The sequence below is a fragment of the Numenius arquata genome, chromosome 11 (genome assembly GCF_964106895.1).
Source record: "Numenius arquata chromosome 11, bNumArq3.hap1.1, whole genome shotgun sequence".
Taxonomy (NCBI): domain Eukaryota; kingdom Metazoa; phylum Chordata; class Aves; order Charadriiformes; family Scolopacidae; genus Numenius; species Numenius arquata.
In genome coordinates, this window is record NC_133586.1 from 33,569,876 (window position 1) to 33,597,852 (window position 27,977).

Below are 27,977 nucleotides of genomic sequence, written 5' to 3' on the forward strand. Positions count from 1 at the left end.
GGCCTTGCTGTCTGGCACCCAAAGGTGTCTTGGGGTGTGAATTTCTCCACAATGCAATTTTCAAGACGGTCTGTCACCTTCCCTAGTTATTCTGCTTTGGACCATTATACAGACACTGAAGTTGCACATAGAAGGAAACTCCACATAATAAGCTCCAGTTGCATTTGTGAACCTTCCTGGTGGCTCTGAGCCAGCTGCAGCTCCTTTCCTGTCTGGGGGTGCACACCTTGAGCTGCCCAGCACAGGGGAGCTCCTTATCTTCACGCCTGGCCTCGGAGGATGGGGCTGAGCCTCCCCATGGGGAGGTGGGAAGCATCACCAGGGCTCCTCGGAAGAGCAGATGGCAGACCTTGCCTACAGCTCCTCTCTCCTTTGCCTTAGTGCCCTGTCTCAACCCTCCCCCCTCCCCCCCCCCAAAGCAATCAGATGGTGGTAAATGCCAGGGTGTCACGGGGAATAGGATTTTCAGGCGTAAAACTTGGGTTGCTCACAGACGTCTGGGGACAAACTCCTGCAAAGCCTCCTCCTGTGACTGCCGTTGCAGCAGCAATACCTGTTGCTTCCCCAAGGACTGTGGCAGCGCCAGGGTTGTGCCATACTGCTGTCCCTTATGGCCAGCTTGGGCCCAGGCCACCTCCGAATGTCAGTGAGGGACACTGCTCCATCCCAGAGGTAGCCTCGGCTCACCTCCTGCTTTTCCACACCCTGGCAGTCGAGTGGTCTCTTGATGGCGGTGGATGAGCTCCCAGCGGCTCCCCAAACTTCAGCAAAGGGTGTCCCCATCAGCTGGTGGCACCCTCCGATCCAGCTCTGACCCAGCCAGCTCTGCCTGGGGTTGGGGGCTGGGATGCAGCGCTTGGGCTTGAAAGCAGAGGGGTCTGACACCCTCTCCTCCCTCTCTCCCACCGGAACCACGCTCTCACTGGGGGACCTGCCCCGGTGCCCTGGGCACCGGGGCAGGTCCCCCGGGAAGGGTGCGGAGCCCCAGAGACTGGAAGCACCGGGTCAGTCTGTTCATCGCGGTTCACTTGTGGCCCCCAGTGCCCAGGAGAGACATGTGTCCGTGCGGGACAGTCCCCAGTCCCCAATCCTTTGGCCCCCCATGCCTGGTGCTGGCCATTCATCAGAGTCTTTTTTTGCGTGCTCTGACTGTATGTACCGGCTCTCAAGTACACCCCAAGCCCATGCCCATTAGAAATTGTTCCTCGTATACGAGGGCTGGGAAGACACCTGGAAGTTCAAGTCTTCAGGGTCCCAGAGAGCATCCTTGCTCTCCTCGCTCTCCTCCTGCTGCACGTGGTACCACCGCTCAGCAAACTGCACTGCATCGTGGACGCTGTGGAAAGCCAACTGACCGCCACTGTCTGTCCCACCAGCCCAGCCTCCCTCCCGGAGCCAGTGGCGGATGGAAGGGTTGCAGTTTGCCAGCAGCACCTGGACGCCAATCTCCTTATAGTCACGATGTGTCTCCTTTAGCACAGAGAGACCCACAGTATCTATGAACTGCATTGCCCCACAGTCAAGGATTAAGGTGTGCATATCTATGGAAGGAGGACAGGTATCTGCTGGAGGCTTCTCAGTCCTCTTCTTGGTCTCTTTCAGGCAGCCAAACCTGGTGCCAAAAAAGCTGTTTCCTGAGTCTGCATTTGTCTGGGCCTCCCCCCTTTGGTGCTTAGCAGCCAGCAGGATAGGATTTACCCCAGTTTTCTGGTAAAGAACAGCCTTGAAATAGTCCTTGTTGGCATAGTAGAGGGATGACTCAAAGCGGAAGATTTTGATGTTGGCAATACTGCTGAGCTGCTTGTAAGTGGACTGGTCCTCATAGATTTCTGTGTTGCTGACCTTGCCCAGGAGCGTGGCCCTGGGTCTCTGTGTGCGGAAGATGATACAGAGCAGAGAAAAACAGACACCCACGAGAAGCCCAATCTCTGTGGTGATCAGCGTGGAGGACAGCAAGGTTGTCCACCACACCACCGTGTCCAGCTTGCTGAGCCGCCACATGCTGGGGGTGTCACGGAACTTCCTCAGTCCCCCCTGCAGGTTAGCAATGGTGACCACTCCCAGGATGGAGGTCTGCAGCGAGTAGAAGAGTGGGGCGATCCACAGCAGCACTAGCAGCAGCACCAGGGAGGTGACCAGGCCAGAGACCTGGGTCTGGGTCCCTGTGGACTCCTTCAGCAGAGTCTTGCTCAGGGCCGCAGAGCTGGCAAAGCAATAGAAGAAAGAAGGGACCAGGTTGCACATGCCAATGGCAATCATCTCTTGGTTGGCACGGACAGTGTAGCCATGCTTTTTGCCAAAGATTTCTGCCAGAGAGACAGTCATGGCAAAACCAATAACAGCAATGGGCAGAGCATCAACTGCCAGGCTGGAAAACAGGTTTATATCTGGTAGAGTGGGTTTCCTAAAGCCAGTGGGGATATTCCCACAAACAGCAGACTTGTATCGCTCTTCGAAGTTAAAGTAATAAGATATTACTGTGGCTACAATGACCACTAGCAGCTCTATGGGAAACGGGGCCTTCATCTTCTCCTTATACCGGTCATTGATCTCTTTGACAGGCACTATGACGGCCAAAGCAACCAGGCTAGTGACTAGGTCACAGATATTGGTGTTCTGGATGTATCTGAAAAGGTCAACCCATGTCAGGATGAAGGACCCCACACCTTCATGACGAGGGATTTTCAGTCCCAGGAGATACTTCATCTGGGATGTGATAATGGTGAGGCTGGAGCCAGTCACAAAGCCACTGAGGAGAGGTTCTGACAGGTAGACAGCCACAAAGCCCAGCTGTAAAACCCCCAGCAGGATCTGAAAAGCAAGCCAGCCATACCTTTAGCATCGATGAGAAGGACTGGAAGAGGTAGTTAGCAATTTATGTCAGTTTGCTCCCACTTCAGCAGCTCTGGCTATTCTGTCTGCCGAGCGTTCAGTGTGAGGCAGTGGACTTCGTCTTCAGTACTTAATCTGGGGTATGATAAACTAAAGACACCCACCTATAACACTCATCTGTGCCTAGAGATGCCACACAAAGAACCCTACAAGGTCCCTGCTGCTGTCTCCTTACAAGCAATAAGAGCAAACAGTTAACATTGAAAGTCCAGGAAGCAGCCCCATCACAGCAGCTTTGAGTATCACTCAGTGGCATAAAACTGGTGTGATACACTCAATTTTAGTTGTCCCAGTGAAAGAGCCTGAAGTTGTTCAGTGACAGCTAGGCCCAGGTAGTGGGGACATTGCCAGGGAGCATGGCCTTTGAAGGAGCCCCTGCTGATGGCAGGGTCCTTGAGGGTTGTTCTTGCCAGCCCCAAACCTGCTCTAACCTCCACCAGGAGCCAGCCTAGCTCAAGGACTGGGGTGGTGAGAAGGTGGTTCATAGTTTCTTCTCCTCTCTTGCTGTGCGTGATCCTAAGGATGTTTCAGACACATCCAAGGACCTGGCCTGTCACATGGAGGGAAGGAGGGAAACAAAACCCCACATCCAGCTGTGTTGGGGTTTCTAAATCACTGCATTTGATTCAAGGGTGCCGGGGCCTAGTCATATCAGGAAAGGTTTCTCATGACTTTCTCAAGTCTGAACCAAGACTGGAGCTTAGAGATGTTTAGCTCAGAGAAGTTCCTAGCAGGCAAAAAGAGAGGAAACAGCACAACAGTGAACATTTGTACCTGGTAAAGACCGACCAGAAAGCTTAAGGAAAGGGCCACAGTGATGGCGTAGCAGCTCCTGTCACAGGCACCCGTCCCATTTCTGATGGAGGTGGAGTTGCCCACCAGGGAAGAGCCAGTGTTGTTGTCGCTGTACCCTGCTAGCTGGAGGTGCCGGTTCACAGACTGCCCAATCATCAGGCACAGGACACCGAAGGAGCCCACGAAGTTATGGCGTGAAGTGGCCACAGCAACGTAGATGATATTGCAGAAGAAGTTGGTGTAGATTCCATAGATGGGATCCTGGTTGGCTAAGAGGGAGTAGGAGATGGACTGAGGGATGGCAACTATCCCCACGAGGAGCCCAGATATGACATCCCCAAGCAACTGTGTCTTTACATTGTAACGGGGAAGCCAGTCCAGCACTGGGAACAGCCGACAGAAGAAGGTGATGATGGTTTGATGATCGCATGTGCAGATCTCTCTGGCTTTCTTTCGGATGAGTTCCTTGGTGCTGAAGTCTGCAGGCTCATACTCCTCCAATTTGACATATATAAAATTAGCAGGAGTCTCTTCTGGCGTTAGGGACCCCACTGCGTCTTTGCTCTGTCCCGACTTCTGGCTCAATGTCTCCTCCATTGCACCAGGAGAGCTAAGGCGGGAGAACAGGCAGCCATGAAGTGTTGCAGTCATGTACGCAATGTGCTTTGCTTAGCTCCAGGGCCCATGGAGATTGCATAGATAAATAAATAAAGGAAAATAACCTCAGACAAATCAAACAGCAAATCACTTCCCCACGGTGCCAGTTGATTTGTTTGTTTTCAGTTATGGGCCTGATCAACCACAGCCCTGAGACCACAGTTTATATTGCATTCATCCGGCACAGATGCTCACATCAGGGATGGAACTACATACCCCTGTGCTCCTTCCTACCATACCTCTTGTTCTGAAACAGAGCAGCGGGATGGGGTAAGATCAGACAATATTATTTCACTGAAACTGAAACCTCTTCAGGAAGCCTACATTTCTTGATGACACTTCCACTTAAGCAAGAACTACTTTGGAAACGTTGAGATATTCCAAACGATGCTTTAGGAATGTAACATGTGGGCAAGGGAGGTCATTTGCAAAATAACTTCGCCTTTAACATCTCAAAATTTTAAATTACACTGCTGGCTTGCATCGAACAGGCCCATCACAGGGGCTCCTATCTGCGGAACAAAAGCATCCTACTCTCTCAGTCTGGTTAAGTAACATATTCACTTTCCAGAGCTACTTCCAAGTTTTTCAGTCAAAATACAGCTGCAACAAAACATACTTTTTTTGCCAAAACTGAACGATACACACAGAGAAGAAAAATCTTCTGAGAGGAGACCTAGAGTGGCTGCAGTCAGAAACTGAGCTGGGATGATGAGAATTCCCACTCTCCTGCCCCACAGCTTCATTTCAATCACTGGTCCCAACCCAAATCTCTTACCTCTGGCTGCGGGGAGATACTGGGTGTTTTCTCACTACCTGGAGCTTCTCCCAGGCAGACAGACCTGTCCCCTCTCCTTACAGTGCACACTGAGCGGAGCAAGCATGAGGCTGTGCAAACCTATTCCCTTTTCCTTCCTTCTGGACCATGCGCCGCTTCCCTAGAGAAGAGATCTGAGTTACTCAGCCAAGCCATCGGCCCTTTTATCTCGCTCCAGCTGATGAAGACGGTGCAGCCGGCCAAATAGAGCTGTATTTTGAAAACAAACATCGTTCTGGGAGAGTATTTGTGATGAAAACTTGTTCTGGCCATTAAGAATGATTGAAGAGGTTTAGAGAAGTGCTCCTGCCAGATAACAGTACTGCTGGTATCTGGAGATGTGTTTGCTAAACACGGGGAACAATGCAAAGAAATCTTCCTTGGTGTGCAATTGCTCTGCCCCTCCCTGAACTGAGAGAACATCCTTGCCTGAGTCCCGCTGGGCTTCTCTGCTCAAGTTTTCACCTATTCTGGACAAGCTTTTGTTCAAAAAAAACATAACCAAAAAGCAAAACCGGTTCCAGAATGACTTCTCTTTCCCGTAGCTTTTCCACCAGTGTGGTGCCACCAGCCCCTCCAGCTCTGCCCAGCCAGGCTGTGCTCACCCGCTGCCAGAGCCAGACACCCGGGCTGCACCCGGGCAGCGAAAAACAGAGTTCTGCCCAGACAGCAAAGGTGGGATGACATGGATTATTTCTAGGTAGACAGAAGAACTCAATACGTGTCAAATCTGCACAATCCACAATCCACGTTTTGCACATGCCTTTTAGAGACAAGCACAAATTTTTTTTTAGCACAAATACCAAGAGATTTTGCTTGGCAGAAGTAAGCACAATTTGGTAAAGTGCAGGGTTGCATTCCTTTTGTAGGTAAAGGTGAACAACTGCATTAGCGGCCAGGAAAAAAGGTAATGTCTTATCATCCTGAATTGAAACAGCAGCCTCATAAATACCAGCTGTAACTGCTGTGTCCTTGTGATCCCTGCCAACAACCTGCCTCAGACCTCTCAGCACACGCTCCTGCTCACCTCCTTCTCCACTCTTTCTTTTCCATCTCTTTTCCATCGACCTAGTCTCTAACATTTTGCTGGGTGTGCTACTGCCCCGTTGAGCAGGACAAACACCTAGCAGTGAGGCAGCTCGGCCCCTGCCTCTGCTCCTGGCACCGACTTGTGTGCTGGGCTTGGGGAGGAGGCTGAGAGCCCATGGCGTTCAGAGAGATGGTGTGAGGTGTGGAGAGATGACATTTTCACAAGGCTTTGATTTAGATGCTGGGAGACACCCTGAGGGAAAAGAAGGGGAAGATCAGCATCCTGAGCTACATTTATCTCATCAGTGGAAGTCTGTATCTCAGTAATTAGAAGTAAATAAATAAGAAACATCAGTACTCTCCAGCAGCAGGAAAAAATGAGAGCACATGGTAGGGGAAATAGCTGCTCAATGTATTTATCTACCTCCGTGAATTCTTTATTCTCTGCTATTCCTCCGCAGCTCATGTATTTTCAGGTACATCTGTTGATAGCTCCCCTTTCCCTTCCCTTTCTTTCAGTAACGGACTGTATCTTTCCTTAGCCTTGTCATTCCTCCTGTCCCTAAAAGATTATCCCTTCATATGCTTTAGCCTGTCTGATGTTGTCTCTACTCACTTGTTTTCCTTTTGCATCTTCTTCCTTAGCAAATGACCCAAATTTCCATTTTCTGTATGATTCCTTCATCTTGAAATTCAGTCACTGAAGAACCAGTGAGTCAGTCACGGAAGAGCTGGCCAGGCTGGTCCTTTAAGTCGACTTGTTTCCTGGGATAAAACACATCTGAGCACAATCCATCTTCGGGTTTTGATCTTTTGATCATTCATTTCCAGTTCTGGATCTCTCATCTGTCCACCATGAAAATGGGACAAAGCACTTTTTCCATTTGTGACAGTATCTAGGCTACCTTTAACCTTCACTGGTGGTTGCTGCTTTTCCATCTTCACTTACATATTCTGGAACTCTTCTGTTTGCTATGATTTCCGTTACCACCTGACATAGCTTGGTCAGCCTTGATATAGCTATGCTTTTCCACCTCTCCAATGCATAGGTTTTAGTGAGCAGATTTTTTCCATTCCTTCTGTCTCCATGCCTCCCCTGCCATCCTTCCCTACAAACTTGTTCCTCCCTGTCTTGTGTGCAAATTCCCAGTTGCTTTTGTATACTCAACTTCAAAATATTCCATACTTTCCCTGCAATTAGCTTCTCAAGCTCCATATCCCCATGTATTCCGTTCTCTGCACTGACCTCTTTGGAACAGCGAGCCTCCACGCTAGGGCAGCTTCTGCGTGGTCCTCTCTGTGCTGGAAATTCAGGCTGTGAGCACTGAGGAAAGGTCATTTTATGTTCTCCATCCTGACAGAACCAAGAACATCATTGGTGGCTGAACACTGTGTACATCTCTGAAATCACTTTTACTGTATGAGGTGAGGCAAGGGCGGAAATGGCAAACATTTCACATTTGCTCTAGAAAATGTATAGTAGACAGCTTAAAAAAAGAAACCCACAATGGAACTTCATGTGACCTTGAGGTGGCTAAGGCTGCCCTGCCTTCCAAATGCAAGGTCACTACAGCTAACTGCTAAAACTGTTTTCAAACAAACAAACTTCTTCAAGGGTTGTTCTTTATTGCCACTATAAACTCACTTAACTGTTTAGCTCCTTTCTGGGCAAGGTTGGGTTGGACAGATGGTATTAGCTTGAACAACGCAAGTGTAGACAGGACGTTGCCTGCCAGTAGTAACATGGCACCCTCTGTTTTTAAGACAAGCAGAAAGCATGAAATCCAAATTTTTCATTTATGGCGTAGTATGTGAGCAATGTAACATCCACCTATGCAACAACTGTTGAAACCAGCAAGAAACATGGGAGTGAAAACCTGGGCTCCCAGTACAAGGAAAATGCAGTAGTGGGCTATTTTGGCTTTCTGTCCTAAAGTAGAAAATAATCATGAAATTGTCTGGGTCTGTGATTGTTACCCAGGCATTTTTCAGCGGGGAAGTGTAGTGAATTCAAGTCTCTGCTGCTGTGTCAATGCATCGCTTTTGTTTATCAGGACAAGCTGGCATCTCCAATTTTCTTTGGAACAGAGTTAACCGCACTGCGCAAGTATTTTTGATTTGCTTTAAGGCTTGTAAATATACTTATGACCATTTGGCTTCTGGAAGACTTTCAAGTAGCATCCCACATGTCTTGGCTCCATAAACGGGCCAGCCTGGCTTAGTACATGGCTGCAGCCCGCTGCTCTGCAGTTACTTAGATCACATGCAACTTTATTTAAAAAAAGGCAAGTGAGCCAGGTAACAGTGCCAGGTATCTAAGAGAGATGCTTTTCCTTCCCTTCAGATTTGGGACTTGACAGTCTTTGTGGATGGCTGCTGGTTTGGTTCCATTTGGAAATGAATTTTCAATATGTAGACATCTGCAAAACACCATCTTTTTTTTTTCAAAAGGAAAAACAAGGAAAAGGAGACAAGCCCAGAACTGGTCCCACTGCTGAGATAGGGTAAAATGCAACAAAAGCACCTGAGGACAAAAAAGCTGAACAGAACTTCTCCTATGGTTTCTTGGAAAGCAATTATTCACTTTTCTGCAAGAGGTAACACCAGAGAATGTAGAAGCAGTAAACTAGGTCTTCCCAGAAAATAAAACAGTTTTTGCAGCCTCCTGTTATTTCGCAGGGCAGTTTATGCTGATGTGCAGGGGTCACAGCAGAGCATGCAAGGCAAAGAGAAAGTTCTCTCCAGACAAAAACACTGTGAATCCAAAAGTGTCGCTCACCCTGTGACTGCACACGGTAATGCAGTCCCACCACTGTGAAGTTTGAGAGGGACCAAGGAACCCATAAATAAATACCGATAAAGAACATTTATTTCAGCTGCTGCTCGCTCCCAGCAATTAACCACGAAGACAGACATGCAAGGAATGTTTTTTAGTGTATTTTGAAAGATGTAAGATGGAGGCTTTGTCCTTGGAAAGAGACTCAGTGCGGAGGTAGCAGATCTAGAAGGACACGCTAGGTCCACCCTGCTAACGCCCTGCTACAAGTCCTTCCCCCAGCACTGACGCCCACTCCTAGAAGATGGGAAAAAAGAGCACTTCCAAGCACATCGGCTACAGGATTTGGGGAGCATTCCCAATTTATATAAGGAGGGTGAAAATGATTCCTTGCCAACCTTTGCGGCTCTTTGTTGCTGTTTTCATGTTTTTCCCTGCATGACAAAAGTCCAGTGCTTATGACCCTTTTCCAAATTATCAAGCTAATAATTGAAAATGCTATAATGGCTCTGTAAACAGATTAAATTGACTACAGTGGAATAAAAATGGGGAGACACATTTCTATTTCATACTGAATTGGCATTCAGCCCAAGCTACTTGGCACCATTTCAGACCTGACCTGCGTGTGCTGCCGATGAGCACTTCATAGCGCTGAGGCTGTGCTGGTGGGATGCTCTTCCCCCTGTAGCTGTTGGCTGGCTCACGGGGGTACCCTATTTGCAGTTACCACGACTTGCCCCCACGATGTTGGGCAGAGCCCTGTGGCTGGCTCCCGAGCTCTCCCAGTAGCCATCCCACACCAGCTCATTGTGCACTGAGGCCACGGAGAGGGATCCTACAGAGGTCACATCTCAATGTCACAGAACAGAAAGATGCTCCATCAGGTGGGTAAGAAGCCCAGAAACTGTAGCACGTCCCCAACAATCTGCTATTAAAGACAAGTTTTTCCACACAAGCCAAATGGTGGGACAGACTGCCACACAGTGTGGCTTAACAGAGAAGCGCTGCAAAAGCTGTAAAAAATGGGAGGGCTCTGCATGGGCTGGACCCCTGGTACACCTTTCCTAAGCAGCCTCCACCAGCCTGTGAACCAGGAGATGGGGCTGGGGTCTCATCTAGTACAGGAGCATGTATATGGCAAGAATTAGGTGTGCACAGGTAAGGTAGAGCCTTGAGCAGCACAGGTAAAGGGAGCTGCTGACTGAAGCCTGTTATCTCAGCTCTGTATCGGCAGGAATCAAGAGTTACTCTGCTGAAGGCAATGGCTGTCCTATGCTTTTCAAGAGAGCAGAAAGCTCCTGCTGGCATTCTCCGTAATTGAGTGCTCCTACACTCTGTTGGCACCAACACAAAAATTACAGCATGTGCGCTGAGGCTTCCTAAGGTAAAAGGCCCCCTCAGGTAAAAGCTGAGCCATGCTGGATCAAGAAAATCTTTTGTGTAACTCAAGAACACGTATGCAGAGATAAAGCTCACACTAAGTGCCCAGAACTGCACCCAGAGCTGCTCTGATTTTTGCTCTGACTCTTACTGGCCATGACCTTACCAAGTCATATAACCTCTTACGTCCAATAACACCAAAATACATTGCAGAAATTTTGTAAGGCTGAATACGTAATACCATGTGCTATAACCACACATATTGTGAAGTACAAGTAGCACCAAACCTAACCCAATCTGTCATTTCTTGCATCTTAGGAATATGGACCTGGCCCACAGGAGGGTGCTGCTCACCGGCACATCATCGTCACCACGTTGCTTATTACCTGCTATTATTCATGAGACAAAGGGCAGCTGGGTTGCACAGAGCACTGAAGTCAGGAGGAGGTGAAAGCCTGCTGCTGGCCACGTATCGTCAGTCAATGCCCCGGTTTATGTTGGCAGGAAACTTCCACGCGTGTGTACAGAGTGCGGGAGGACAGTCCACACAGCTGTGTATACACTGTGCTTCACAACGGGCACTGGGCACAACCCTCAGCAGAAGCAGGGACCGGGGACTCGCTGCTCAAACATGCGTGGCTTTTCTTGTTAAAATTTATAGCTGCAGCATCTTCTAAGGTATCAAGCATATGTCCAACAACAGAAAAAACATAAATATCATCTTTTAATGGTTATAAAGAAATCCCAAAGATTTTACCATATTTGATAGAAAATTCTTGTGCTAAAACAAATCTTCTACAATGACAACAAGGCACATTAGCATTTAAAAATTACAATCGATGCAGATCTAACAGATACAGACAGTGTAAAAGAGAGTCAACAACATGCAGAGGCTACACCCCACAGCTGATGGTAGGACATAAGACGACGACTGACAAAATAAAACTCTTATCACAAACGTTTGGTTGGTGAGCACAGCGCTCAGCGAGGAGCTGATGGCAGCACCTCTCTCCCCAGGCTGGGCACAGGGCACGGTCCGTGTCCCACCCGGCACGGACTGATGCCATAGAGCGAGATGCCTCCCCCAGCACCCCGGATTCTGCCACCCAACTGGGGGAAACATTATACCTTATTTTAAACACACAGGGAAGTCACAGTAAAAAGTAAGGTGATCTTTTATACATACTATACAACTTTTCTGCATCTTATTCAAACAAACCATTCTGTAAACTGGTTGAGTCAGCCGACCAATGTGATCTAGTCCATTCCTGAGGTACTGTTTGGTTAAACCCATTCTCCAACTTGAAAAAGTTACTCCAGGCAATATCTGCCATTTAATTTATTCTGAAAAACCCTACGCCACAAATATCTAAAATTATTCTGAATTTAATTATTTTTGAATTTAAAATAATTCAAAAATCATACCCCAGAACATACCAAGGTACCAGAGACGATGGTCACAGACTCAAGAGACTGACGAACTCAAACCATCATGTGATTACCAGAAATAGTGAGGCTTTACCTCTAATGATGTTTCAGCTGCATTGCAAATACACATAAAATTTACTTACTTAAGTCAAAAATTAGACATAAAAAACTTGGACCCAAGTCCAGCAAAATGTTTCATTTCCTATCTTCCTCTGGAGTCTTGAGATCATTTAGGAGCCAGACTAAGAGCTAAGTGCTTTCAGAGCTAGAGGGAGCTGGAATTCAAGTACTTTTGGCAGTAAATTTGTTCAATGGAGATTTGAATCTCCATCCAATGCTGTAATATTTTGTGTATTTTCACATTAGAGAAACAGCAATATGCCTTAGCTTGTATAATCTCTAGAAAATAAAACAGAAAGGTACTAATTACACCATGAATTAAATATATATATATTAAATATTTGCCATTTTACCTAACCAGAGGCCTCACTTTCAGCACTGTAAGGATCTCAAAAGAAAATGCAAGACTCAGAATTATTTCCACTTCAGGTGCAATTCGATTGAACTAGTAAAGATCAGATAGTTTTTCACATGAGCAGCTGATCCTCCAAAGGCTTACAAAGAGGACAACCAAGTGCAAGTAATTCTTGGGACTTAACAAGGTCACTCACAGTGCAAAGTCTGCACTAAAGACATTGCTCCTTTTATCTATGCCAGCATAGTACAAGTGCAAAGCCCTTCTAGTGTGGACAGTTACGTCGATATTGAAGTCTCACAACAGTATCCTACATTGAGACTCAGCAAAGTAAAATAAGCTACACAGATCCAAAGCACCTTGAATGGCATTAGCAGCAGATGCCTGCTACCTGTGTCACAGCTTCATTAGCTTAGCTATATTGCTAAAAAAAACCAAAAAAAAATGTAAATCACCTCAATCATTTAATCACTTTTCCAAAGCATGTGAAAAAAAAAAAAACACAACAGAAGATAATGCCCTGAAAAAAACCTCTTTGCCTGAAGAGTTCCACCCTCAACTCAAAGGGTTTCCTCTTGTTCCAGTTTCTATGATCTTCTAGACCAGCAGCTTCCTACAGCCCAGCCATGCTTCTCACTGCGCTGGGAGCACTGGGAGGCTCAGGTCAGCGCTGAGCCCGAGTGAGCCCCGCGCTGGCCCGTGTGCCCAGCTGCAAGGCCAGCACTGCCTTCCTGCACCGTTTCTGGAATGGAGACACGCAAGTGATGCGACTTCAACCTGCTTAAAAGCTCTTTGCACCGGCAGCACCGGAGATGACAGCAGGTAGCTAAGGGTGGTGGGGAACAGGGAGTGAGAGCAGCCCTGGGGTGAAAGATTCAGGGAACTGGACCCAGGGAGATATGCACTGTTGCTGGTCTTCTCAAGGTAGGAGTGGCGATAAAAAGACTGGATTCCACCAGGTAAGCCTAAATCTAGGACCTGGCACAGGTAGGGTTCACGGCCAACCTCAGCACAAGGCTGTGGGAAGCAGCAGGGTATTGACCGGCTTAAAACCCTGGTGTGGCAGCCAGGATGCTTTCCTGCCTGTGGTACCTCCCCGCTGCACTTCTGACCCATCAGCAGTGGGTTTTAATGTCTCTTGGCACAAGCCAGCAGAAGCGAGTGGAGAGGAAGGCACGGCTGTGATTTCTCCCCAGAAATAGTACCTTTTTGTTCATCACCGCAGCCCGATGGGGAAGGAGCACAGCACCCATGGAAGCTCTGCTGCCCTGGCTGGAAAAGCCATGTGCAGACTTACATTAAAATTAGATAAAAATAAATAATCATGAAAACAGAAATCCCTCATATATGTAGTTTGGGACAGTGACTCATGCAGCAGCTCTGAGCCGGACTTAGGTCCCGTGTTATTATTACACTCATTATAGAGAAAGGCACGTGGCTGCGTAACACAGTGCTGCAGTAGCCCCATAATAAAGACACCTCCAGGTTAATCTGTCGTTGCTCCTGCAGCTACACAAACCCTGGCCCAGTCCCACACCGGGCTGAGGCTCTGGCATGCTCGTGGGGGGACACATACAGCGGTGCTCCCCCACCAGCACCCCATGGTCCCCTTTCTCCCAGCCTCAGAGGACCGGTGGGGTTTTGGCCTTGTCTCACACTCTTTGTTCAGAAGCTTTAGCCTTATCAAAAGATCTGGCGTGAAAACTGAGTAGCAGGTCACATGTAATAGCAACATACACAAAGGCAGCGATTCTTCTATTTACAGTCAATCATATGCAATGTCTTACAGCAAAATACAAAAAGAAGTCAGAAGGTGGAGAGGTGGGTCTCGCAGTGAATTAGAGAGGAGCAGATGGAGATGCCACGGCTTACAAGGAAATCGGGACCACTAAATCACATGAGACTAAGGTTGGCAATGGCATTATAAATCCAAAAATAAACACCATGTGCCTCACTGCAGTACCTTTCCCTGTTTTATGAAGTGGACTGAAAGTTATTTCCCTGTCAAAACATGCACACAAGTGTAACATTCATTAGTGTAATTGCCACGTTAGGAAGAACTGACACTACTATCCATAGCAGCAAAAAACATAAAAAAAGACCCTGACATTTAGCAGGATATTACTAAAGACATTTCCAGGAGTCTTTAGTATAGCTGAGACCGAGTGTGTTAATTTCCATAATGCCATGTTGTTGTCATTAATGAATGTGCTAATGATCTCTTAATTCTTCATTTAGACTGATAATTGCCGATTAGTACGTTTGGGAATGGAGATCCACTGATTTATACCATCTTCCACTCTAGCCTGGGGTTCTAAAGGTTGCACCTGGGATGAACATTCCTGTTCCACACAGATGCATAAACCCAAAACCAATCGTTCTGAGACTCCCTCTTCCTATAGATCACAAAGGAAGCTGTGAGGCAGGCAGAAGAGAAGGTGTAGAAAGCAGTGGGTACGGCAGAATTCCCCTTATAAAATCTGGTACATGTATTCCACTGTTCATTTAAAACAGTAGAAGGCAGAAGAGCCCTTTCCAGAACAGAAACAGGAATATCACAAAAGTGTAACTGGATATATACAGCTGCTGCATCCATCATACAGCAGCACAAGGTGTGTATATATATATGTGTGTACACACACATATATATAAACACATAAACATACACATATGTGTGCATATATATATAAATATGAAATTCCTTTGTAAAATAAATTCTTTAGGGAAACAGTTATCAATCAGTTGTCCCCAATTCCTTCAGGTGAAATTGGATTACTTCTAAAGGGACCATAAACATATTCAAGCAAAGCACGCTTCTCATCCGTAGGCTTAAATCAGATTTATTTCTCTGTTAAAAATTTATTCTAGGCCTAAAAGGAAAATGGCTGAAAACCCACTGTTGTAAAAAATTCCAACCATGGTAAGCTCTAACCTTCAGTTAATTCCAAAGGACTGCTTATTATAATGAACTCTCTGGAAAGTGGCATTTATTTCTGTTCCCTTTTAACCAGAGCTGTGTGCATTAATACAGACATTAATACTACGACCTGTGGACTTTTATCATAAATAAGAACATTAAAATTTGTTCTTTTGGTTGGCTGGCTGCTTTTGCTGTTGCATTTATGGTTGGACTTGATGATCTGAAAGTCCCTTCCAATCTAGACAATTCTCTGATTTTAATACAGTTTCTTGTGTTCTGCTTGAAGTGGAATTTGAAGGCTATATTGCCAGTTGTGGCTGCACAAACAGCACTGAGGCCAAATACGATGTGCTCTAGCTAAGCATGAATCAATTGGTATGTCTTTTAGCTGTAATCTAAATTAATTCTTTGAAAAATCAATTTATGACTGTTTTATTGTGCTTTTATGTAAATAAATAGCCAGGAGCTACAAATATGCACCCTGCTAGCTGTGGAAAGCACATACTCCTTGGAAACAACATTGCTATTCCTTCCTCCTTGGCACAGGTAGAAATGGGTTTGAAAAAACCCATCTTTTAGTAAATAATTACTGGTTTCCCCTTCTCGGTTAGAATTTGGCTACACAAATCTGTGCGCAGTCACAGGTCAAAAATCCTCCACTTGGGCAGCATGGAAGCAGTACAGGAGAGAGGAATTGTGAGTGTAAAGAGGAAAGAATCGCTCAGAGCAATTTCTACTTTACTTCTACCCCACCAGCAGCTGCCTTGCCTTAGAGGAAGCTCCCGGTTCATTCCTCCTCTCCCTCTCAGACACCCATGCCTGAGGGGCAAAGGGGTGAGAAGGAGTAGCTGGGGGTAGGCAGGAACATTTGCAATAAAAATGTATGCTGCTTATTGTTTGCCGTGCTTTCATTTTTCATCAGGGCTTTGAGAAGTGGGCACTGCTTCTAACACTGTTCTGCTCTCTTGAAAAATATTAAGTTAAAATCAGCATTTTAAAATGGCATCGAGGCTTTTGTTGGAAGTTCTAGTGATGCTTGCACTGCTGTCTGCTGAATGCACCTGCGTAGGTCTGCCTGCCACCAGCCAGCCCTTCGGTGGCCAGGCACAAACCCCTACAGTGACAAGCCTTCCCAAGCTGGCACCCAGCTGTGGGAGTGCCATCTCTCTCCACGCCAACCCAGGGGCTCTGAATGGGAACTCAAATAGGTACGGTGAGGAATTAAAACAGAATTTCCATCCTGCACTCACTCCCTATGTTAACCCCACTCACTGCTTTTGTACGGCTTAGGCTAATCCACTCTGGTAATACTAATTCAGTAATTATAATTATCCAAACTGCGTAAGGGATTCTTCACACAGAATAGAAAAGTTCATCCAGGAGGTTACTGCAGAAAAGACAGAATTCAGCAACAGCTATTTGGGATTCATGTCCTTGTATAAACATGCCTCAAGGCTGAGAAAGAAAAATATTTGTGCTTTTTGAATACTGCAGAAGCTTTAGCATTTTCTCTACAATATCTGGAGACCTGTTTCCTTAACAATGCCAGTTCTAGAACACATAACGCACAGCTCTCAGTTATGTGCTCCTTTTCAATATATGCTACAGCCATCCCCCACCACCCCCAGTATTTCCATACGCTGCTAAGATGTCCTAAAAAAATATATTAAGTTCAGTTAACATGTAAAGGTTGCCAGGTCCTGGGACTCATCTTTCTGCTGTCTAGTCCTTCTCTTGAGGTCCCAGCTCCTTTTTCATAGAAAGAAGGGGATAGTTACTAAGTCCTAGTTCAGATTAAAAAAAAAACAAAAAAAACCCACAACTAAACTCAAAATATATTTCTATGTAGAAAATGCTTCATGATTCACATTGCATTTTATTCCTTTTTTGACTCCTGACTCATTTTTGAACAATGAAGGATGAGAATATTGTCTGTATACAACATCTTTTCCCTTTTTAAAGCTGTGAAGAACCCACAACTCAGACTATAAACTCCCCTGGGAGAAACCACCATCTTCCAAGGATGTATTGTGAGCTATGTATAGCTGGTACTCAGTAAAAACTGTTAATCACTCAATTCTGCCTTCAGAATTGTATTCTATTGCTGTAAGAAAAGACAACCGCTTCCGGGTGCTTGTATTTTAGCATGAAGAACAGGCACTCTTCACTGTTCTACATAATTTAAGATCAAAGTACAAAGTTTTATTTACACTAACATGGTGAAATAACGTTCAGCAGAATTGTCTCTGGCTCCTTTTCCAATAGCTGTATTTTTTGGCCTGTCCATCCCCATAATATAAAGTCCACAACAGAGCACACATCAATGGTTTATGGTCAATAAAACCTGCATTCACACATGAAGTCTGTGTGACATGGACAAATTTGGACAGATGCTGGATAATCTATTTGGCCCTTTTCATTTTAATGCCTGTAATTCTGTCTGCTGAAACTCAAGAATAAGAGATTTTCCATCTAATGTCCACAATTCTAAAGAGCTCCTAAATATTAGGAAAACAAACGACTGACCATGAAGATGTATGAGACTTCTAAACAGTCACCTCTGAACAAAAACTATTACAAAAAAATTCAAGCTGAAGAGGCAAACTTTCCTGGCATGTAAAGGCCCGTGTAGAAATGAGGTAACCACGGCCCCATGGCTGCAGTAGTTCTCAGGAGACAATGACAAAGCCTCTGGAGGTGACAGGCGGTTAGAAGCTATTCATTAAGACCTTTTCATGCATGTTTAGAATTTATTTATCTATCTGTCTCAAACTCAGGGAGGTTACAAAATCACCAACCAATCACTCCATGGTAAAGACCAGAGCAAAGAGTCTCTGTCAGTCATTCCTTCGAAAATGTAAGTGTGGTAATATGGAAAAGCAATGCCAGAACAAGGGACAAGAAATGAGCTGCCTCTCATTATTCAGTTGGACAGGATGCCTGGACTACTTTAAAATCCCATCCCCTCCATAAAGACAGGATTTCAAGGAAGGCATGGAAAGTTCAAGACAGAATAGAAATGAGATGAACAACCGTATGAAAACTCTTAGATTCACAGATTGGCCATAATCAAGTTAAGAATTGCCTTCATTCAGTACCACCTATCGAATCACTATACCCGGCAGGCAAATTTAAAGCATCAAAACAGACTGCATAGTAACCAGCGTGTTAAAAACAACTCTGCCTCTTTTTATCTGAGTGCATATATATTGCATAGACATACAGACCCAGAGCCATTTTTTTCCCCAGGCTTTGTTCCAGCTTGCTTCCTTTCCACAACTAGTTCTTGGAAGCACTGGTCCCACTGTGCCCCTGCGCCCCCAATGCAAAGTCCACAGCCTGGTGCACACTGTGGAAGAGAAGGTGGTCCTCCCCTTCCTTAAAGAATTCTCCTCGGATCAGGGAACTCCTCACTGAAGGATTGCACTGGGCCAGTAGCACCTGGACATCTATCTCCCTGTAGTCCTTGCAGACCTCTTTGAGGGTGCGTATTCCTGCCGTGTCTAGAAACTGTATTGCACAACAGTCAATCACTATTGTGTGAAACCCCAGAGGTTCAGAGACAAAATCCATGGAGATGCCGGTCTGGTTGTCACCAGAATCCACCTCTTTCTCTCTAAGCATCCTTTTTGCTGCCTTTTTCTTTGCTCTCTTCACCCAGACTGGGTTAACACCAGTTTGCTTGTACAGGGTGGATTTAAAGCACTCTTTGTTGATGTAGTAGAGGGGAGCTTCAAAACGAAACACCACAATTCCTGGTTTGGTTTGCAAGTTCTTGTAAGCAGACATGGATTCATACGTCTCAGACTCTGCCACCCAGCCAAGCAGTGGTGCCTCCGGTCTCTGAGTTCGGAAAATGACACAGAGCATAGAGAAGCAAACACCAACCAAAAGACCAATCTCAGTACTAATGAGTGCTGAGGCTGCCATAGTAACCACCCAGATCACTGTGTCCACTCTGCTCAAATGCCACATTTTTGGCAGGTCCTTGAACTTCCGCAGGGCTCCTCTGAGGTTTGCAATGGTTATGACAGCGAGGACACATTTCTGAAGGGAATAAAATAAAGGTGCAATCACAAGGAGGACTAATAGGATTACCAAACTAGTCACCATGCCAGACATTTGTGTCCTACAGCCTGTGGACTCTTTGACAAGAGTCTTGGCAAGAGCCGCGCTTGTTGTGAAGCAATGGAAGAAAGAGGGAATGATGTTGCAGAAGCCAATGGCATACATTTCCTGGTTGGCCTTCACAGAGTAACCATGCTTCTTGGCAAACATCTCTGAGAGGGAGACAGTGATGGCAAAGCCAATTATAGCTATGGGGATAGCATCCAAAGCCACATTAGGAATCAGGTTCCAATCTGGAGGGCTGGGTGGCAGAAACCCAGTTGGGATGTGTCCAGCAACACTTGAGCCATAAGTCTCTTTCAGCTTCCCAAAGTGAGACGCCAGAGTAGCTGCCACAATCACGACTAGTTCAACTGGTATTGGAGCCTTGAGCCTGGATTTAAAATGTTCATTAAGCTCTTTGGTTGGGATAAGTACAAGAAAGCACAAGAAGCTGGTGATGAGATCACAGATGTTGGTCTTGTGTATGTTTCTGAAGATGTTTATCCACGTGGCTATGAGGGAGCCGATGCCACTGCTCCGTGGAATGTCTAGGCCCAGGAGATACTTGGCTTGTGATGTCAGGATGGTAAAGGAGGCACCTGTGACAAACCCACTCAGCAACGAATCGGAGAGGTACACTGAGACAAAGCCCACTTGAAAGAAACCCATGGCCACCTAGAAGGAATCAACCACACACAACAGATTAGGATGCAAATCTTGTAGATGTCATCACTGAGGGACTCTGGAGGGAGGTGGGATAAAAAAAAACATTGTGCATGGCCCTGGAGGACAAGGCATGGTCTGAGCAAGGAAAAAACGGTCTCCAGCATTCAGCTGCTCCTGGTATACCGCACTTAAAGGAAAGGCATTTCTAACCCAGAGCAGGCTTTTTTGGGGGTCTTTGTACTCTGAACCTGTATTTGTTGTTAGCTCATTGGTTCAATTGTAACTCCTAGTTACCCCAGCAGGCAAAGAAACCCAGAGAAAAAAGCATTTCAAATACCAGCTACTTTTGCCATTTCTCTCTCAAGTTCGTATAATCTCTGTGAACTTTGCAGGGATCCAAAACCCTTTTGGTTGTCTTTGTCTGTCTTACACTTGAGCTCACAACCTGCAATAAAAATATAGCTTATGGCATAACAGCTGTCCTTTGCACTGCATAAAGTTTGGGGCATCTGATTCAGAAAGTATATGAGCTGCAAACTCTTGTGATGCAGATTATGTAAAGAGATAAATTTTTAAAGTGCCTTGTCATTCATTTTTATTAATGCCAGTTGAATGGACAAATCCTTGGTGCTCTCTCATGAGAATGACTGGTTTTATGGATACCTACCCTATACATGTGTCTTCGGACCTGGTAAATGTCCCTTTCTCCCCATCAACCTTCATGCCAAATGGAGCATGGACATTCTCACAGCAGTTGCCAGAAACCTTTTAATTCCTTGAGCTGGACAACAGGGATGCCTACAATGTTACCTGAAGACTGCAGGCCAGAACTTACAGGTATTAAAATTTGTGTCAATTTGATATATCCTATTAAGTAGTTTAGGCAAAATAAAGAATGCTAGGATCATGGCTGGAGAGAAGGCAGGTTTGGAACCTGGACTGATTAGACATCGGCTCAGAGCCAAACTCTTAAAAAGGCTCCCTTACAACCTTGGTAATTAAGTTAACTCAAAGTTTTTTCACCTGTAGAACGTTAGCAATAAAAATCTTACCTAGTTACGCTCTAGGCAACTGGTGTGAGCTGGCTTGCTTTTTGTGATTTGATTGTAAAATTTCTGAATATGGGATTTTGGTTAGAGCTTCCCATAAAAAAAAGTATTTGAGGGTGTAAAGACCTATTGGTTAGCAGGCAGAGAGACTGCAAATAGAATATGCCTAACATTCAGAGGGACTTACAATAAAGTAACCTGACTTCTCCATGTAGAGAAACTTAATTGTATTTGTACTTGCAAAGAATATTAAGCACAATTCACAACTTCGGAACTGCATCCATCCTACAGTGATGAAACACAAAATCCAGTGTACCACAGGAGTCCCAGAATACATCTGAAATTACTCAACGCTAACTTGCAGTACAAGAAAAAGTACCAGCTTATGTCTAAAACCTGTGTTTTAGATTGTCACAGGTATGATTCCTTTTCAGCTCCTCTACAGTTTGATTTGCTATCACCCTGGAGGTCACTGTAGAAACAAATGAATGTGAAGTCACAAACTCAAATACCACAGCTCTGCAGTACTGTTAAAACTAAATCCATTATGGTTAATGCATGACTTTCTAGAAAGAAAAATATCTGCTTTAATTTCAGCAAGCAGCGAATTCTAGGAAGTAAGTAGAGACATAGTGGTAAAATATTGTTAAGTAATATATTTTAAATGGTCATGATTTAGAAGTTTTATTTCAAACATATTTATCATCTCAGTAGTGTCCTTTTCATACAATGGCATTGTTTTGGCTTTGAGTGGGCAAACACAAAGTATTACAAGCACAGTGACAAATAAAAAGAAACCAGAGATACTTTTACTGTCCAGATTACTTTTTGATAAAAGAAAAGGCAAATGACCAAAGTCTGGAATTAAAAGCTGACACACCACATTCCAGCCAATGAAATGGAGACGTAAGCTACAAGCCAGCCAAACTAAAAAGCTTCCCCAACAGAGTAGCACTGGAAGCACAAAATGGAGAGGTCACAGAGGAGTTTCTTGCATCACAGTAACTGGAGACCTCCAGTCCTCCCTGTGTCCACTCCCCTGGGATGCAGAATGAGGACATGTTCTGTGCAAGCCCAGCAGGCTGTTCATGAGGACAACTACCTAAAGAAGAATTAAAACTATTTCCACAGAATACCTGTTTGTCCATCTCCTCTTACCTGATAAACTCCAGCTATGAAGGTCATGGTGGCTCCCACTGTAATTGCATAGCAGCTTTTATCACAGAGCAGCTTCTGCGATGTCTGATTCACGGGCAAAATGGTGGTGTTTACATACGCTGCTGTATCTGTGAGGCCACCAAGCGCAGCTGGCTCTAAGTCATAGCCAGCTCTCTGTATCTCACGATCCACCACTTGTCCCACCATCAGGCAAATCACACCGAAGATGCCAACTGAGATGTGGCGGGAGGTTCCAAATATGAAATAAATAATGCTAGCAAAGAAGGAAGTATAAAGGCCATAAATAGGCTCCTGTCCAGCCAAGAGAGAATAGGCAATTGACTGTGGGACTAGTAAGACCCCCACAATCACACCAGACATTATGTCTCCCAGTAGGTACTCTCTCAGTTTGTATTTAGGAAGCCACTGCAAGACAGGAAAGAAACTGAAAACAGAGTCTTTAACTTTGGCTGGAGTGCAGCTGCAACTTTTCTTTGCTTGCTTAACCACCAGAGCCTTCATGCTCCTCTTCTTCTCTTGGGGCTCCAGGAACATTCTGTTATGGAAACTGCGTTTAACATCATCTCCTTCTGGCATTTCAGTCACTGAATGGACATTGTTGAATTCCGCCATTGCTGCTATCTTGAGGCCTCCCTAAAAACACAAAGCAGGACCATTTGCATTAAATGAATGTGCTACGTGAGACTTTTTTATCTAAAAAAGTGAAGACAGTATTTATAAAAAGCAAGGGCTAAAAGCACAGAGAAAGCAATTTCCAAACAAACTTGGAAAGAGCCTCCCCATTATATCCCTGTTAAGCAAGGAATCACCTTCCCAAGGAGGGAAGCTGATATCCCGTAGAATAAACCTGCCACTGGCAATGTTGTGAAATGGAAAAGAATGTAGCAGCACTGTCTCTCAGGGAGGCTTCCTTGATAAAAATCATTATCTGCAGCTTGCAGATAGCATGCAAAGATAGACAGAGAGCTTATTGTAGTCCAATACTCACTTCAGTTCAGTTGCTGAAAATTAACTACAATTAGTATATTTCTAGCATTGCACAGCTTGGTCTAAATTTCATTTATGGTTGATGCTTTTTTTTTTTTTAAAATACAGTGATTACACCTGCCAAATATTATAAATATTTTTTACCTTAGAAAATGCGGTCTTTACACAATGGCTTTATTTCAGCCAGTGACACACTGCAACGATTGTTCTTTACACTTTTTAGAAGCTGGTTTTCAAGTAAATTACGTCTGACCAAAACAATACACAAAACCATTAATGGAAGGTAGGTGGAATACTTCTGCTAGAACACATGCTCTAGTAAGTACCAGCTGCCTACAAACAATAAAACAAGGTGATTACATCAAAGCACATTTAATAAAGGAAACACTTTGCCTGATTGTGAAAGAGCAAAGTATTGACAAGAAAAGCCCTAATGAAACTTGATGATACCAACATTGATTGTCAGCATTCGAACAGCACGCCTGGTTTCCAGAAGACATCCAAAATCCTCCAGAAAACTCTCTTTTAGCCACAATACCTGCTACCACTAGTACACTGAAGCTGATAAATTTCAGCCAGAAGCCCATTTGCCTGGTGCTACAGTGGAGTCAAGGCCTGAGACTTGCAGTCCTGGAGCGCTAACGACATCATACAACTTATGTGCTAATTACACCTTCTCTGTGCAGCACAAACATCAAACAAACTAATGTTCTATGCAATGTTTACACCTGAATTAATTACAAAATTGGTATCTGAACTAGCAGCGCTGAGGATGCTACTGAAGAGTTCGTCTCAAAATTTGTTCACTTCATCACCATTTCGCAAGGAGCTATAAAACATTCACTGCTACTATCAGTTCAGCGTGAGTCTCTCAAAAACGTGTGAGGGAGAAACACTACCTGTTTCTCCTGCAGTCACCCCATTACAAGGCACCGACCTCAGAGCTATGCAAAGAGGAAATGTCTTTTTTTAGGCTTCGGTCTAGCTGGCTGGAGCGTATGATTTCCATTCTTCCATTCCAGGTTTGATATTGTTGTACAGAGGTATCCAAAGCACTGTGTATCAGCCCTATCTAATGATTTACACGCAGCCATGCCTCCAGCAGCCCACTAGCTCGGACAGAGGTAAACCACCTTCAGTTCTCCTGGCTAGAAAGACAATACCAACCCACGTACCTAATGTCTTAAACCAGCCTACGCAAACGATCCTAACCATACCAAAGGAACCCACGCAAGAGTAGAAGCAGCTACAATACTTAAAGTTTAGATTGGCTTCTCTTTCCAGATAAAAATATTCAGAGATTTCTAGACCATCCTTCCAATTAGAAAGCAATTCAACCCAAGTAATCCAGCTCTTCCTTACACCACAGCATACTTCTCCCTAGAGCTACCAGGCTGCGGTGTGCAGAGGGCTATCTTAAGTCAACACACAGGACCGATGCCAATAATAGATAGCCAACAGAAAATACCAGAGGTTCACATTTTATCTTCTGGTCCATGCTGGGACTCCCTAAAGGTGTCTTCATTTTCTAATACACCCAGAGACAGCGAGCGTCTGTTTGGCAGGTGAGCTCCTGCATCCTTTCCAATAACCGAATGCAGGTTACTCTTGGCTAGTAGCCTGCCACTGGACTGCTACTGAAAGGGAGCCATGTTTCGAACAGTAGACCTCCCTGGCTCCAAAACTGTGAGTAGCATGATGACAACAGCAGGGATGGATTCTCTGTGTAAGACGGGCTGTAAGCCTTCCCCTTATGATACCATGACCTATACAACTCATGCTCTGTTACACGCCGCGGCAGACTGAACAGCATTGCCAGGTCTCGTGCTCAGTGTGAGGTACTTTATGGACACCGACCTCTCCTCCACACCTACCAGGCATTTCTAGCAACACATCAATGCTCTTTTCCATCTTCTGCCCTGTTCCATACTCCCATACCTCCAACTCTATGCCTAATTCATCTGAACTGTGCATGGGGTCTGCAGACCAGAAAGATGAAAACAGCTCCAAGCACAACTGGGGACAACATGCCTCCTTGTGGCTGCTGTTCTGAGCACAGGCTGAGGAGCTGCTTAGGGAAAGTCACATTCCAAAAAAAGGGAAATTGAAGCTTTAATGCACTGCTGGGTTAGGTGAGACCCAAGTGGAAAACTCCATAGTTCGAACCCAAGTGCTATTTCTGGTATTTATGTCCTTCTTTTGGTCCTGGCCCTTATAAATTGGGAGAACTAAGAGTTCTGGATCCAAAGATTAGTCCACCCATAGCTTTTAATACATATACATTTTTAGGGGTAAATTTTCAAATGTACGTATTTGTCTCTATGTTCATTCTTGTTATACAAGTCAATCACCTAGTACAATAGAAGGTGAGAGAGGAAAGCTTCAGTTTTGCCTACCTGCCTTCTTGATCTTTCTTCTGGCTTACAGCCTCCCAGCAATGCAGAATTACTATAACACATACCTATACATACCTTACAACGACAAGCTTCCCTTGGCTACTGCCTTCCAATTCAGTATCTTTATTGTGCTTTAGAGTATCAGTAGGCTCAGAAGAGTTAGGAAGAATTAGGATCTTTACAAGGAGGAAATGTGCACTGCAAGAAGCGACATACTCAAGATCACATAGTGATGATGCTTGGAGGAAAACCCATCCCTACCTTCCAGATATCTAATCTCACCCACCCGGACAGTATTGCAAAGTCCGCTTAAGGATTATTTATAGCGCTTACCAAAAAAACCCAAAACAACCCAAACACTACACATTGAGAATGAAGTGAATATTGCATACAAAAGCAGGTGTTTGCAGTATTCTGCATAAGCACATTCTGTAGCTGTATTTGCTCAAGCAGTTTTATTCATTTCACAAGCACAGAGTTACAAATCAAAAAACTTTTCACCCAAAGCTCAGCAAATCAATACTGTAAAACCTAGGGAAAAAATTCACCCCCCAGACTGCTTTTTATGCAGAACAAAGTACTTGAATGACTTTGTTTTCTGATATTTAGGTAAAGATTTTAGCAATGGAAATCCTTCTGATTCCCCTCTCCCTCATCCAGGATTTGCAGACAGCTCACTCAAACCCGGGAGTTTCTTCTTGACGTGCCAGGGAACCCCAACATGAAACCCAGATAGCTCAGATCAGTTCTGCACAGCGCTGTAAAACATCTGCATAGTAGGTGATCCCGGTGGTTTTTTCGGTTGTCTACACAGTAGAGAAACGTTCCAAGTAAAAATCTTTTTGGCCACTAAACTCTAAGCATATAGTGGACCTTTGTGTTGACCTGCATAACAGCTTTCTCTGCGTGGCATGAAAAGGGCCTTTCATCACACAGTCACTGCCTCTGGTGATGTCAGGACACTAGGAAATGGGAAATGATACAATTTCCAACACCCATTTCACCCTTTTTCTGCCTGAAAGCCTTGCTCTGTATTATTTTAGTAACCATTTAGCCCAGGCCTGCCTAGTAAAACTGGATTTTGTTCTTAATAAAACCCCACCCTTTGGATCAGTACTGAAAGATATTCTGTACCTTTAACTTTGAAAATGAGCTACTGTACTTTTTGTTTTGAAAGCTGCTATTTATGTACAACTCATTGTATGCCTAGAGTTCACTTTTATCAGCTCCTTCTGGCCTGAGTGAGATCTTCAGGGGGTGTCTGACTGCCACAAAGCTTTACTTAAGATACAACAAAAAAGACTACAACACAGAACTGAGGACATTTCCAGTATCTCCCTGTTACCAAGTGACTGCCATAAAATAAAGATATGAGGAAGTACTGCATTCTTGAGATCTGACTTTTACAGACTGTTTCTGGATCCCATCTGGGGCTTTCCTACTGATCCCAAGACAGGGCAGAGCTGAGTTAACATCCACCTAAGGTCTGTCTGTGGGGAAATACTACCTGCAGCACAGGGCCTCGCTGGCTCGGACTTCACTTCTCTGTCGCAGATGACAGTCAGTCACCTTGACAGTAAGAGAATAACGCATTGTGAAGCTCACCCACCTGCTGAAATAACGTGATAAAACTTAACCTAAACTTAAGACATGAGCATTTAAGAGTAGAAACTAAATCAAAAACGCGTTTTTTTTCTATGACACTGATCTCAGTTTTCCAGATTATTTTTCTAAATTTCACGCACAGGAGTCGCCACTGTATGCGACCACTACCCACCCCCACGTACCCACCTGCTAGACATGTCAAGTTGCATGCACTTAAATACTAATGCATAAAATCTAAAGAGACATGAAGAATTTTTGAAGAGATGTAAAGGAGAAGTGGGTGAATCAGAAACCCAGGTTCCCCATGAACTGAACTGGAGTTGGGCTACTACCTCTGGGTCCTTGGAAAAATCTCACCCTGAGAGTATAAAAAGCAAGCGTATCACAACAGTTTGATAACCAAATCTTTGTCCTTACTCTTGTTGGACAACAGCCTTTTCCAAATAATCTCTTAACTGTTGTGGAACAACAAGTAAATTCAATATTGCCATGACAACCCCGAGATGGACACTGGAACAGCACTGCATGTACCTTGGAAGAAAATTCAGATTTTTGATAAAATCTTTAACATCCTCCAACAAAACATTCAAGCTACAAACACTTATTTCAACAAGAGACTTAAAATCCTATGAACACAAATCTTACTAAGAACCATAAACCGACATACCACATTTACTGCGTTTAAGCAACACATCTGGGAACAGAGCTACCTTACTCCCGGCACAATGATCACCAGCCATTAACTCAAGCAGGAAAGCCTGCAAAGCCGGATAATAAAACCTTGCTTGCGTGAAACATTCGACCTCCTCCTCCTTC

General features: G+C 44.8%; 2 protein-coding genes across 2 annotated transcripts; both read right to left on the reverse strand.

The window, feature by feature from the left end:
* Positions 1 to 1,191: 1,191 nt before the first annotated feature.
* On the reverse strand, positions 1,192 to 4,338 carry LOC141470185 (sulfate transporter-like). Its single transcript, XM_074156110.1, has 2 exons — positions 3,667 to 4,338; positions 1,192 to 2,811 (listed from the first exon to the last, which is right to left on the reverse strand). The coding sequence occupies exons 1-2, from the start codon at positions 4,336 to 4,338 to the stop codon at positions 1,192 to 1,194; spliced, it is 2,292 nt and encodes a 763-aa protein (XP_074012211.1).
* A 14,110-nt stretch (positions 4,339 to 18,448) lies between these two features.
* Positions 18,449 to 27,901, reverse strand: LOC141470119 (sulfate transporter-like). Its single transcript, XM_074156042.1, has 3 exons — positions 27,872 to 27,901; positions 22,153 to 22,806; positions 18,449 to 19,954 (listed from the first exon to the last, which is right to left on the reverse strand). The coding sequence occupies exons 1-3, from the start codon at positions 27,899 to 27,901 to the stop codon at positions 18,449 to 18,451; spliced, it is 2,190 nt and encodes a 729-aa protein (XP_074012143.1).
* Between the last annotated feature and the right edge of the window lie 76 nt (positions 27,902 to 27,977).